Source organism: Haplochromis burtoni, unplaced genomic scaffold (assembly GCF_018398535.1).
Source record: "Haplochromis burtoni strain Fernald_Lab_line unplaced genomic scaffold, NCSU_Asbu1 Contig_446, whole genome shotgun sequence".
In the NCBI taxonomy this organism is placed as follows: Eukaryota; Metazoa; Chordata; class Actinopteri; order Cichliformes; family Cichlidae; genus Haplochromis; species Haplochromis burtoni.
The window spans coordinates 276411-289175 of NW_024582807.1; the positions used below are offsets into that span (position 1 = coordinate 276411).

Sequence of the window (12765 nt, forward strand, 5' to 3'; positions counted from 1 at the left end):
GGGGGAGATTCTTTAACAGCTGTATGCACATTTTGAAACTCTAGCATGGGATTTTCTCAGCACTTTAATGCATTGCCAACAAACTCAGATACACCACAGGGGAAGTGAAACGTGATCCAGCCACAATGCATTAGAGGCTGGAAATGTGGAAGCCGTTCAGGGCCACGCTAAAGCCAGCATATAACAGGTTTCCCTCTGTCTGCTGTTTGAATATGACGGAAACCAACGCTGCATTTTGACTTTTTATGTGCCAGTAAATCAACAATAAATGCTACAAAGCAAAAGGATGAAGTAAGCAGACATGCAGGAAACTTTTAGAACGTTTGACACAGTAATCTGCTAAGGAATAAACAGCACTGCTCCAAATGGCAACGCAAAGTTAGCCCCAGAATGAGGAAACAAAGCAAACAAAATTATGTTATGGAAATACAATTAAGCAAGGAGGGAGCCAAGGAACCGAGAGGGTTACATCCTGAATGGATCAGTAGGCCACCAGAGGACGGTGAGGGGTTTCCAGTGTTCAACAGAGTACAGCACTGTTTGTTTTGTGGTAGTTTATTGTGCCATTAGTATTTCACATGAAACTAGAAAGAAGAAAATACGATTTTTTTAATTTAAAAAAAAAAAAAGACGTTGCTTGACTGAGAGGTCCTGATTGATATTAATAATTTAAATATCATGAATTTGGCTCAAATTGAGCTGTCTATCTAAAAGTGAAACATTTTATCATTTTATTTTTTCTTAATTCTCTCTTGGTACCTGGACAATCTGGCGGGGCTGTACGGAGAGCGTGGGGAAGTTTCCTCGGCCGTGGATGGGGATAGCCTCGCCCAGGATCGAGTCCAAGCGCTGCACCTGATCCCAAGACAGCACGCAGAACCGCCGACTGTGATCCGACTCACCAGACATGGCGTTGTGAACTTTTAAGTCCCCCCCACCCCGAGAAAGAAATCAGCAGAGTGTGAATCAGCGCTTCCTCCCAGCTCAGCTCGGTGTCTTCAAAGTGCGATAATTCCTGTGTGAGCAGATCCGGATATTATTACTGGAGGCAAAAGACCGGAGAGGAAGCAAGAAGGGAAAAAAAGTTTCTTCTCAGATGTGGATGTTTCAGTGGGAGCCGCAGTTTCCTCCTTTCTCTGTGCGTGCTGCTGAAATCCGGTCAGTCTGCGAAGGTCCAGAGGGTTTAAAGGCTCCTCATTAGCATGAGCCCTGTGATTGGCTGCTGTGTTTGGTCATTGATTATGGATGCCCTGCCCTGCCCGCAGGGAACACCCTTCATGTGACGTACTTGACAGCTCGGTGAGTTCTGCTCCATCTGCGGTGCAACCCCGCATACCATCAGGGTTTTCCTTCAAACCAACACTCCTGGGATCTGCATCGCTTCAGCTCCGGTGCTGCTAGAAATAACAGCTATTAGTGATATGTCATAGATTAGATTACAGTTGTGCAAACACGGCACACGCATTTCACCTTGCAACCTTTTCATATTTCTTCATGGGGAAATATTTGCAGAGCATACAGGATGTTTTTCCTGTATGCTTGCGTCTATATTGTCCAATTGATCATGCAATTAATGATCATGCAAGCCTTAAGAGCAATCATAAAAAAAACCGAACGAAGTCTGAGATTTTCCTGGAAGCTCTGCGGACTCAGCTTTGTATCTTTGCAGTGATGAAAGCACTCTCATACCCATTCCTTCTTGGCTTGTGGCTCTTTAAAACAACCTCGAGTCTAGCTGTCAGCAGTTGTATATCTTCTAGTAGCTCTTACTCGAGCTCTGTTTTTGTGCTTTGTCTAAACAAAAAAAGTAGTAATTTACAAACAATAGAAGGAGCGCAAAATTACTTTTTTATGTTGCATATTCCCAATTTGGGAAATACGTGACAAACTACATCCATTATTCAGCAGCTTGTAGAGGCGCATTTATCAGCAACAACTTAAAAATAGTCATTTCCTGTGTGACTTTATCAGTTTCTTGCATCATCTTTGCAAACTGTTCTTCACAACATTGCTTCAGTTCATTGAGGTTAGCAGACATTTGCTTTCTCTTAAGGTCTGCCACATCATTTAATTCAGGTGAAGACCTGAAATCTGAACGGGTCATAATGCTGTGGTTAAGCTCATTGTCAGATCATTGTCATGCTGTGTGACACAGCATCAGCCTCACATTTGACTCCAGAGTACTTTGGTTTATAGAGGAGCTGGTCAACTTAGTGACTGCAAGGTGCCCAGATCCTGTGGACACAAAACAAGCCCAAATTATCGCCCCTCCACCACCCCTGCCAACACCCTGGCAACCCTTCCAAACAACCATAATTTTTTTAGTTTTTTTGTCATTGTGCTGTCATGAACTTTGACATTTAACTTGCTAGCTGAGGCCCGTAGAGTCTGAGATGAGCTTATGGATTTTTTGAGGTTTCTCTGACCTATTCTGAGTCGTCCACAACTGGGAAGACTGTGTTAATGCAAACATGAATGTTCCAGACCAGAAAACTGTGAACACACTTGCTGATGATCCGTTAACAGAGTTCATTTAATCTGCACCACCTGGTTGCTGCTTACCCTCCTAATTCCTAAGAGTTCAATTCAATTCAAGTTTATTTATATAGGGTCAAATCCTAACAACTCCAGGCATTATACTATAAGCTCGAGGCCCTACAGTAATACAGAGAAAACCTCACCAATCAGCCAACCCCCATATGAGCACGCACTTGGTGACAGTGGCAAGGAAAAACTCCCTTTTAAAAGGAAGGAACCTCCAGCAGAGCCAGGCTCAGGGAAGGCCAACTATGTGTGCAACCGGCTTGTTATTGAGGCGAGGAAGACAAGACAAAAGACTGTAACCCATTTTATAGATTTTGTTTCTGACATATTACAGTCTTCTCAAATAGTTGTGAGTCTTCCTCACCCAGGCCTCTGTTATAGCCAACAAAAATACTTTTTTCCATCCAAGAATTTGTTGATAAAACATGTCAATCTATTTTTTTTGTTTAAATCCAGAGGCTGCTTGTTAGTATTTGAACTCTAATAGCAGGCTGTGAACACTCAAAGTTCTTGCTTGCTCAGCACTCATTTATTTATTGCTGTTATCGCTGTTAGAGAAAGTTTAAAGTGGAAACTTGATATGAGAGTCATTTATTCATTCACCGATTTAATTTGCTCATGGCTGTGCTGGTGTTTATGAAAAGACTCAGATAATGATCTTTTTAGATTAGACTTTTTAGTTCCATTGCTTTCTACTATAGTCTCCTTCCATGCTGAGCTGATTGGGTTTTTGTGTGATTTGGTGCAGATACAGAGTCATTCCACTGATCTCAGCAGAACATTTGCAGTCTTTCATGCCTAATACTCTCTGCGCTAGTCAAGACCATCCACAAACTCTTCCGCTTTTTACTGGTGTGGACAACTGCCACATTATTGTTGCCTTTAACTGTATATCCTGTTTTGCATGCAGCCTATTATGTGTTTAAATGCACTAAATAGCCCTTAATGAGAGTCCTCACGCAAATGTAGACATTACGCACAATAGCAGACGTTACTCTCTCAGTGAAGGCCCTCAGATTTTCTGGGTATATAATTTGTCAGTGAACAATACAGGCAATAAGTTTTGCAATTTCCTCTTTTTAAGATATATCATCATTTATAAAATCCCACACGTCACATTGTCTGTCAACTCGGGTTGTTTGTGCACCTGTAAAATGTTTACAAGAGAGTAAAGTTCATTTCAGGATCGACCTGAATGTGTTTTTAGTAATGAAGCAGTAAAAACAGGATGGCTGGGAACACGCGCAGGCAGGCACGCACATTAAAACGTCTTCCCAAGACGTATGTGTACCTGTGTTTGGGTTCGACCACTACTCGGGTGTTGCCAGCAGATGCACAGCCGGAAGTAGATGCATAACCCTGCCTCACAAAAGCTCCCAGAGGTCAAAGCGGGAGTCGGGCTCATTCATTTAAGACATCGTGATGTCGACATCTGGGCAGAAGCGTCCCCAGCTGAGGGTGTTTGCCGGGTACTGAGGTGAGAAAACTGCGTCATGCATCTATAAATAGCCCACCGTGTGGCAGCTGTGCATCCTGGGAGCGGAGCCAGCATCCCCCCTGAATGTGAAACACTTGGCGACGAGTGAACAATGAAGGCAGATAAATGTCAGTTCACCTGACATTCTCAGGTTCCCTCACAGCCCTGTGTCAGCGGGGGGAGCCTTTTCTGGATGAGAAGAAAAGACTTTAATGCAGTGGAACAAAAGGACATCTTACACAAACCGCCTGTATCTGTACAGCAGCTTTTATTTCCTACCTCACCTTTTGTTAATTCATGTCTTTGTTATTGTAGCCTCCATTTACACACAAGTTTGACATCCTGGTGGAACTACGGCAACTGAGACTGTGAGTCTTGTAGGCGTGGTGAGATAGCCTGTATTTAAACACACCTTAAACAAATGACACATAAGACAGCTGTATTTCCCACTTTAAACCACAATCAAACATTACTAGGAAATCTGGCAGCCATGAGTGCACATTATTAGAATTTAAATGAAACTCTATTCAAGATATTTGTGATTTTTTTATCCTTAATTACTTCCATCCTAAGAGGCATCAGATAGCGGCCGCTGTTGTTGTCAAACGCCTCAGCGAGTAGAAGATGAACAGTGCAGCGGAGTGAGCTTGTCTCAAGTGAATGGGACACGTTTGGACGTCACAGGATGTCGTAAGAAGCGGCTGGAAACTGATGTTGCCACAGTGATCAGTTGTGTGTGAGCACAGATAACAGCGTGCCTGTCACAGTGGATGAATTGTGTCTGTCAGGGCCCCCAAAGTCCAAGTGAATTATTTCCCCCATAGGAGATTTCTTTTTCTCATTTAACACTGAGCACATTCACACGTGTTATACAAGATCACCAAGTGTCTGCTATTATTAGAGAGGGCGTCACATGTAACTTTGGACAGTGTGGCTAAAAACAGCCATGCAGCTGTTGCGTGTGTGACATGACACTGCAAGTGTGATTTTGAATCAAAATCTGCTTGGATTGTTGCAAATGAATTCACCCAGTTTCCGTTTAGGTTTTCCTCTAAGATCAACCTGCCACAGTGGCAGATAACCTGCCTATACAACCTGGTTGAGCTGACCAGTCAAGCCGGACACCGGGACCTACCTGAGATAGAGGGAATGTGTGATAAGAGCAAGTTTACTTTTCCAGATTGCTCCATATGAAAAAATCTATGGCACTGCGGAGTGAAGTTACGCAAGCGGCCGTGCGGCTGACGTCAGGCTCCCTCTGTTGCCTGCTTGATTGATTACAGTAGTACTAAAGTGAACTCTAGTGCACCTGGAAAAAATAAAGACACGCCAAAACACATTCAAGGAGCTTTGTGCCGCACATGCACTCTCTGCTCTGTGCACACACGCACCTGTCAGATAGGGAAAAAGCGAAACTTTGAAAAAATAAACACATCCTTTTACTCTACACCTTCTGTTGTGGCAGACCTACACTGCCTCGTTGTAACCAGGCTTGTCTTCCCACTGGTGTACTTAATAAGTCAGGACTACAAACACTGTACGGTGAACAACACACCAATCCTGTGAGATCAACACAGGAGTGAAACCAGTTCTCAGACGTAAATTTTATAGGCCATCGAGCAGCAAGGCTCCACCAGCGTGTCTTGAGGACTACCTGCTGCCATGGCACCCTGGTTAGCTGGTATCTCTACTCCATCATCAGGTTCTTCCTCTTGACTCTGCTTCTTTCACCATCTCGTCATCATATTCTTTCTCTTCTGCGTGGATCCCACTCCTAACACTACTTGTGACGAATGACCATGGAGTAGCAGGGCTCCAATCATTGCAGGGAGAGTACAGTCCAATTTTTGTTACTTTTACTTATCAAGCTTCAGTTTACAAGCTTAACGTGGCAGCTCTGTGGAGCACTCATGGCCTCTACCAGCAGTAATGCTAACAAAAAGCCACACTTTTCTCAACCATGTGATAATCAGTTATTTTTGTGGCTAATGTTGTCTCCTTATCTGAAAGTCTTTATCCACCATACACTGAATAGCTGCTCGATAAGTAATCAATAAATATTTTAGATTTTTCATGTGTCAGAATGTGCGAATGTTTTCCTATAGTGCAAAGTGACCAGAGAAACTTCCACTATTTGCTAAAACAAAAATGCAAATTACTCTATTTATTGCATACACTATTTAAACCGTCAAAGTATTTCACTTGTGAATGATAATTACAGCAGGAAATGTTAAAATGAAGCAAAGATCAGGCTGTTTTTTTCCTTTTTGGAGATAAGATTTACATTTGGGCTACGACTGTGTTTACAGTGAGGACTCGTGAATTAGGGTAAATATTTTGGCATGAAACCTAAAAAAAAAAACAATATTTAATTCCCTATAAAAGACAGAAAATATATAAAAAGTTTAAACTAAGTAATTTTACTATTTCAGGAAAAATATTATCTCATTTTAAATTTGATGAAAGGTGTTACCGGGGTTAAAAAAGCAAGTGGTTCTAAAAAGAAACAGCTGGAGGAATATTTTTCAACTAATTAGGTTCATTGAGTTATGATTTACTATTTTTTTAAGAAAAATGGGCTGGAAGTAGAAAAACTGTTCTGTGGTCGGACCAATCAGGATTTAGATCGACATATGCTTCGATCCAGATGACATCTTTCTTAGTGAAGGCCTTTTATATTTCAGAAAAACAATGCTAAGCTGCATACTGTACCTGTTACAACAGCATGGCTTCATGGTAGAAGAGTCCTGGTGCTGAATTGACCTGCCTGGAGTCCAGACCTTTGACCAAGCAAAAACATTTGGAGTGAAATGAAGCAGACCCAGGACTGTTGAGCAGCTAAAATCACATAACAGACAAGGATGGGACAACATTCCTCAGTTTCCAGATGTTTACAGGATGCTACGCAGTAGCAAACATGGCCCTATACCAACTTTTCTGAGACACATTGTTGCCATCAATCAAAATGTCAATTTTTTTCTTGAAATTGTACATTTTTTTGATATGTTTTCTTTTTCTATTGTGAATAAATATTTGGGTTTGTGAGTTTTAAAAAATCTTTGCTTTCAGGTTTATTTATATTTTTACAGCATTTTAACTATTTAAAGACATTCTGACTGTAAAGTAAATAAAAACCTTCTTTTTAAAAACAAGAGGGCTCCCAATGATTCACAATCATCTACAATCACATTTGCCAAGAATATGTCTTGCTTTTGAAGTTGCAAAGGGCACAACCCTCTTAAGCCAGCTTTGACACATGGGTCCTGTCTGGTCACAGTCCAGGATGTAACTTGGTGGAGCGGTTATTGCATAGTTTAAGTGCTCTGAAGATCAGAGGTCAGAAATATTCTTGGACTATGTGTTATGTAAGCCTTGTCTCATGTTACTCTCTGATAAAGCGAGGTAAGCCTGATAAAGTGGTTGGAAGGTTCAGGCGCTTATATAAAAGAAAAAAAGGGAAATCTAAATCAAACAGCATCCAATGTTTGGAAACATTAGGTGCATGGAGGCTAGCAACAGAGCCAGACAGGAAACTCCTTTAACTTGAAATCTTTCCAGGAAATCAACTTCCTTCTTTACGTGATGTAATAAAGTCTGAGAAAAGCATATGGATGGCTTTGTATGAATTCCTAGTTAACTATAGGAACGGGCAGGAGCCCACGTGGAAATGCAGGAATGTACGAGTGTCTTGGACGTGCAAATAGCTTCACCGAAACTTAAATCGCCGTGACCCTGCCCCAACCTCAGCACACAGACTGGGTCCCTAAATGTTACAAATGTCCTCATCACATACAGCTTTCCTTACAAAAGAAAAGAAAAAGAAAAAAAAACATTGCTTAACTTCACTTTCCAGTTTCTCTGATGGTGAATGGCTGGTATCATTCTCCACTGATCAAACACAAGCAACTATACTGGAAGGACGTAGAAGCAACTCGACAGCTGCCAAGAATGCACATCCACTGCTGAGTCAACAAATCCCAAACCATAAAAGCATATAAAATAAACATGTTCTGTTATTTTCTCAGCACATGTGCCTGGCTTTATATTAAAAGCCACCAGGGGAAAAGAGCTGGCTGCCTACGCTCCCGGTTGCATTTACCAGAAGGAAGAGGGAACCCCTATTTAGCAGCAAGCTCTGATTTCATTCCCAGAAATCCTGCTCCTCGTGCCCCTATCCAGTAGCTGACAGACTCAAACTCTGGTTGAGGGAAGACTTTTTTTAATTGTTTTTTTAAAAACAGCGCGGCAGAGACAAATTGTGTCAGCATACTGTTCATCTGTGGGGTTAAACAAAGCGGAGATACAGTATATGGATGAAGCAGCACAGCTTTACCCAAACGGTCGATATAGTTACCTAAAGGAATAAAAAAATGATGTCGGCAGCAGTTTCTTAGATCGTCAGGCTAGATCTGACTTAGTGAAGCTTTTGAAGGAGTTGCTCTTCGGGTCAGAGAGGGCCAAGCTGGATGTTTCGAGAACTTTTATGACCAAAAGGCCAAAGTACGCTTGGTAGATTATGAAGTGTTTATGGATATCGAGAAAAAAACAAGCGTCTGAATGAAAACAAACCTGGCTTGTTCGTTTGTTGGTTTTAAAGCTCCGCGTGAGGTTTTCTGGCTGATTTATATATATATATATATACATGCTGCAGGGGTTTTAATTGTACCCTATAATGTTTTTGTATATATATATATATATATATATATAGAGAGAGAGAGAGAGAGAGAGAGAGAGAGAGAGAGAGAGAGAGAACATTTCTCTGTGTCTCTTCATCCTTTTGTAATCTTTCCTTTGTTACATAACTTTCAAAGTTACACCGGCAAACATGATAAGGAACATGGAGCATGGAAGGTGTTCCTAAGCTGTGCTGGACTACATCGGGACATGTTGTCTGAGTGACTATCTATCCATCTGTCACCTTGACCCACCTTTTCTACAGTGTCACTTTATTGTCACTGCTCCACAAACCTGGGCCATGAACAAGAGTGTGAAGTTCAGCTCCCCTTTACCAGTTGTTGTTGTTGTGCAACCCGCATCTCTACGTGACCCCAGTGCATTCCTACAGCATGGCAGCTCTTTTACTATGTGATACAATAACAAATCCTGCACTGAGAATTTGACTTCAACCAGGAAAATGTTCTCAGTGTTAAACTGTGAAAGGAAACGCACGGTTACATGTTATATTACACACAAGAAGTATCTCATGGAAATTACAATAGTTGAGGAAAAGTATTCAAGTTTAAGTAAATATTGTAATTATCTTCAGGTAGCAGGTAACTCCAAACAATAAAGGCATGCAAAAACTGCAATATGTAACAATCAATATTCTCTTTACATATTGATTCCATTTTTTTCATGTAGTTTTCAAATAAACTTTTTAAAATTGTCTGGCTTCTTTAGGACTAACACAGAGCTTCAACAGTAAAACAACAGCAGCAATCATCATCATCATCCAATATGAAAGGCACTGTACCCTGACAGCTGATATACTCAGTCTTTGTTCATTCCTCCAATAGTTCAACATCACTACAAATATTCTTAGTTCTAGCGCTAACATTGTGTTTGATGGACAAATGGGTAGTGAGGAATGTGAACATAGACACATTTCTGTCTGTTGCATAAAAGCAAAGGTTTTTTTCTCTTTTCTTTCTGTGTTATTGACGTGTGGACATGAAGTGAGATCATCCAAACATTATCTACAGAAACAGTTTGGCCTCCAGTTTAACTGCTTGGTGAGCCTTAATGTTGTGAGAAGAAAAAAGAAAAAGACTAAGCAACCGAAGCGTTTCTCAACAATGATTGAGGCCATATCAAACAGTCCTTATGATAAGAGCTGCTGTGATAAGGTCTGACCCTATGGTACCCTGGTACACTAATCCACCTCCATGGCACATATTCAGGTTTCCATGCCGAAGCTTTTTCCACTTCACAACACAGAGCTGATGCTTTTCCTCTGCAGTGATGTCTCCTGTGTTTTCACTTCTTCACTTCTTCAATCTGTACACAGAATAAAATATCAGATGTTAAGATTGAAAAGACCTGGTAGAAAAAGATGAGGGGTTTTTGTGAGATATGATAACAGAAGCAGTTAACCTCCGAGGACCTGGCGTCCGCATATGTGGACATCACATTTTGGGTTATTTAGACCAAAATACTCAATTTTGCTCTACAAGGGCCTGATATCCACGTACGAGGACATTATACTGCTACTGTTCTATCTAAATTTTAAACGAATATCCTCATATGTGGCTCTTATTTTTCTTAGAAACAAAGATTAGGTTTAAAAAAATCTATTAATTCTTTGTTTTTACATTAATCAGCTCCCAATCAGCCCAAATATCAAAGAGAAATTAAAAATGCATGTCGTGGAAGAGTTCGGGTCTTAGGAGGTTAATCAAGAGCTACAGTCCAATAGTTTTGGGGTGTTTTTATGTAATTTGGCTTCTGTACATCATCACAGTGAATTTTAAATCAAACAATCAAGATGTGACTGTAGTGCTGACTTTCTGGTTTAATTCAATGGGTTTTTTGGACATTTATATACACAGTCCCCCTACTCTCAGAGGCTCAGTCCATTGACTGCCAAAGAGAATCATTGGCCAGGTGAGGTCTGTATCCTGGTTATTCAATGGCAAATTCAGATAACATAAAACACAACTAAAGTGCACAATGACAGGATTATTTTCCATAGTTACGAGAAACAACCTCACAATATATAACCAATTTAAAAACATTCTCAGGGAGGTAAATATAAATGGTAAATGTCAAGGTCGATCGAGAGACACCCTCCTGAATGGAAATACAGAGGCTTTACAACCAAGTGCAAACCTCTGTTTACGCACAAGAACAAGAAGTGCAGATTAGACTTTGCCAGAAAATATCTCAGACAGCCTGCACAACTCTGAAAAAAAAAAAAACAAAGAACAAAGAAACACAAGGTCAAGTTTTTACAGATGAATGCAAGATTGATTTTTATCAGAATGTTGAAAAGAGGAAAGTTTGGGGACGGAGAGAAACAACTCATGATCCGATGCATATCACATCTGTCAAACATGGTGGAGGCAGTGTTATGTCATGAGCTGCCTGTGTTTATTGATGATTTAACTGCTGTTAGAAGAAGCAGGGTGAATTTTTAAGTATGCGGAGCTATGCACTCTGCTCAGGTTCATCCAAATGCTGCAAAACTGATCAGACTTCAAAGTTTCTCGAGGCAAAGAAGTGTTATATTCTTCAGTTACATGCCTGATCTCGAGCCGGCAGAGCAGGTTTCCAATTATTGAGGTCAAAGCTGAAGGCAGAGAGACCCACAAACAAGCACTATCTGTGAGCGGTGGAAGAAAAGGCCTGGCAGAGCAACTTAAGGGAGAAAACACAGCGTTTGGCGATGTGCATGAGGTCTGTCCAAGTCTGCGCTAAAATCACGTCCCAATCATTTCATTTGAGAAAAATTAACATTGGTTTTGGGACAATGACACTTTGTTTTTTGTATATGTGGCCCAGTCTATAACAAGCATTGGTCAGCGTGAAGTGGACATAAAGGCATCCTCCTAACTGTACATTCATACCTGTAGCCCTGTACTGACCATTTGACCGATCTCCACTCTGTGAGCATAGCTTCTGAGTGAAGCAGACTAAAGCTTCAGATTATCAAACACACCACTGTTACACCCAAAGGAAGTCCCAGTAAACAAATAAGTACTGAACAAACTGCTCATGTAAGGTATGTGCGAAGCACTTAGTGTCAGCCAGGACACATGAGTTGGAAAATCTTCACATGGTTGGAACATGTGTTAGGACGTAGTACAGCTCCTAGTTTTCTTGAGACATTTTCGCAGCATACATCCAGCATTCAGAAATGTTAACCACCGTAGGCCTGTTACTCTCTGGATACGGTTGTTTCATGTTTCACTTGCAGTGGCAACAAACTATTCTCGCTGGCAGCTGCACGTTCCTGGTTTATTCTGCTCAGCGCAGGGTTAATTATATCCAGCTTCACTGCCCAGCGCGGAGATGCACTTTTAGCTCAGCGGTGATGCTGACAGCAGTCCTGACTGTGAGTCACCTGTTGTGTTCACAGAGGTACTTCACTTCTGCTTCGGTCAGGTCGGTGAGCGATGAGAAAAAGGCTTGTGAGAGGGTGACACACAGCTGTGCACATGACAACAGGACCAAAGTTGGCTCAGGGAAGAGGAACAAGGCACAGTGAATCATGTAGTGGAGGACATCCAGAGATAAATCATGGTGGACAAATTCTTTTTAAAAAAAACCTGGAATTTATTAGTTTTAAGTGAAGGAGCGAACTTTCCCTGGTGTTGCTCATGGAAACTAAGAAAAAGTCGAGCCTTCAGATCTCAGCTCACTGTTGTAAAAGGACAAGTTTAATATCTCTATAAAGTAAAACAAAAAGCACAATTTAAAAAAACAAAACAATAAAACACATGCTCTTATTCTGAAAATCGGGAATTCACCCCTGCTAACTGGGTGGCCTGCCTCTGTGCCACACCAGCTGGTGTTAAAGAGCGTGATAAACCCCAGCAAGCGAATAATCACCTGCAGCCAGCAAGGACTCACATAAACCAGCTACACTTTGATGACCTGGTACCCTCATTAGATTTGTTAAACATTATTTCCAAATGCTGATTTAATTTTTTCATCTTCTGCAAACAATTTTCAGTCCTCTACGCCACGAGGTCTGTGGTCAAAATGCAACCCAGCTGCTGAGGCTGTGATTCTTTAACTTTCTC

General features: G+C 41.2%; 1 protein-coding gene across 1 annotated transcript in view; it reads right to left on the bottom strand.

Annotated features, from left to right (window-relative positions):
* Nucleotides 1-1171, bottom strand: part of tent5ba (terminal nucleotidyltransferase 5ba) — a 4070-nt gene extending 2899 nt beyond the window's left edge. The window contains exon 1 of the mRNA XM_005945192.3: nucleotides 760-1171. Within this exon, the coding sequence (XP_005945254.1) occupies nucleotides 760-909 (150 nt within the window). The 5' untranslated portion in view covers nucleotides 910-1171. The remainder of the gene's footprint in view (nucleotides 1-759) is intronic.
* Between the last annotated feature and the right edge of the window lie 11594 nt (nucleotides 1172-12765).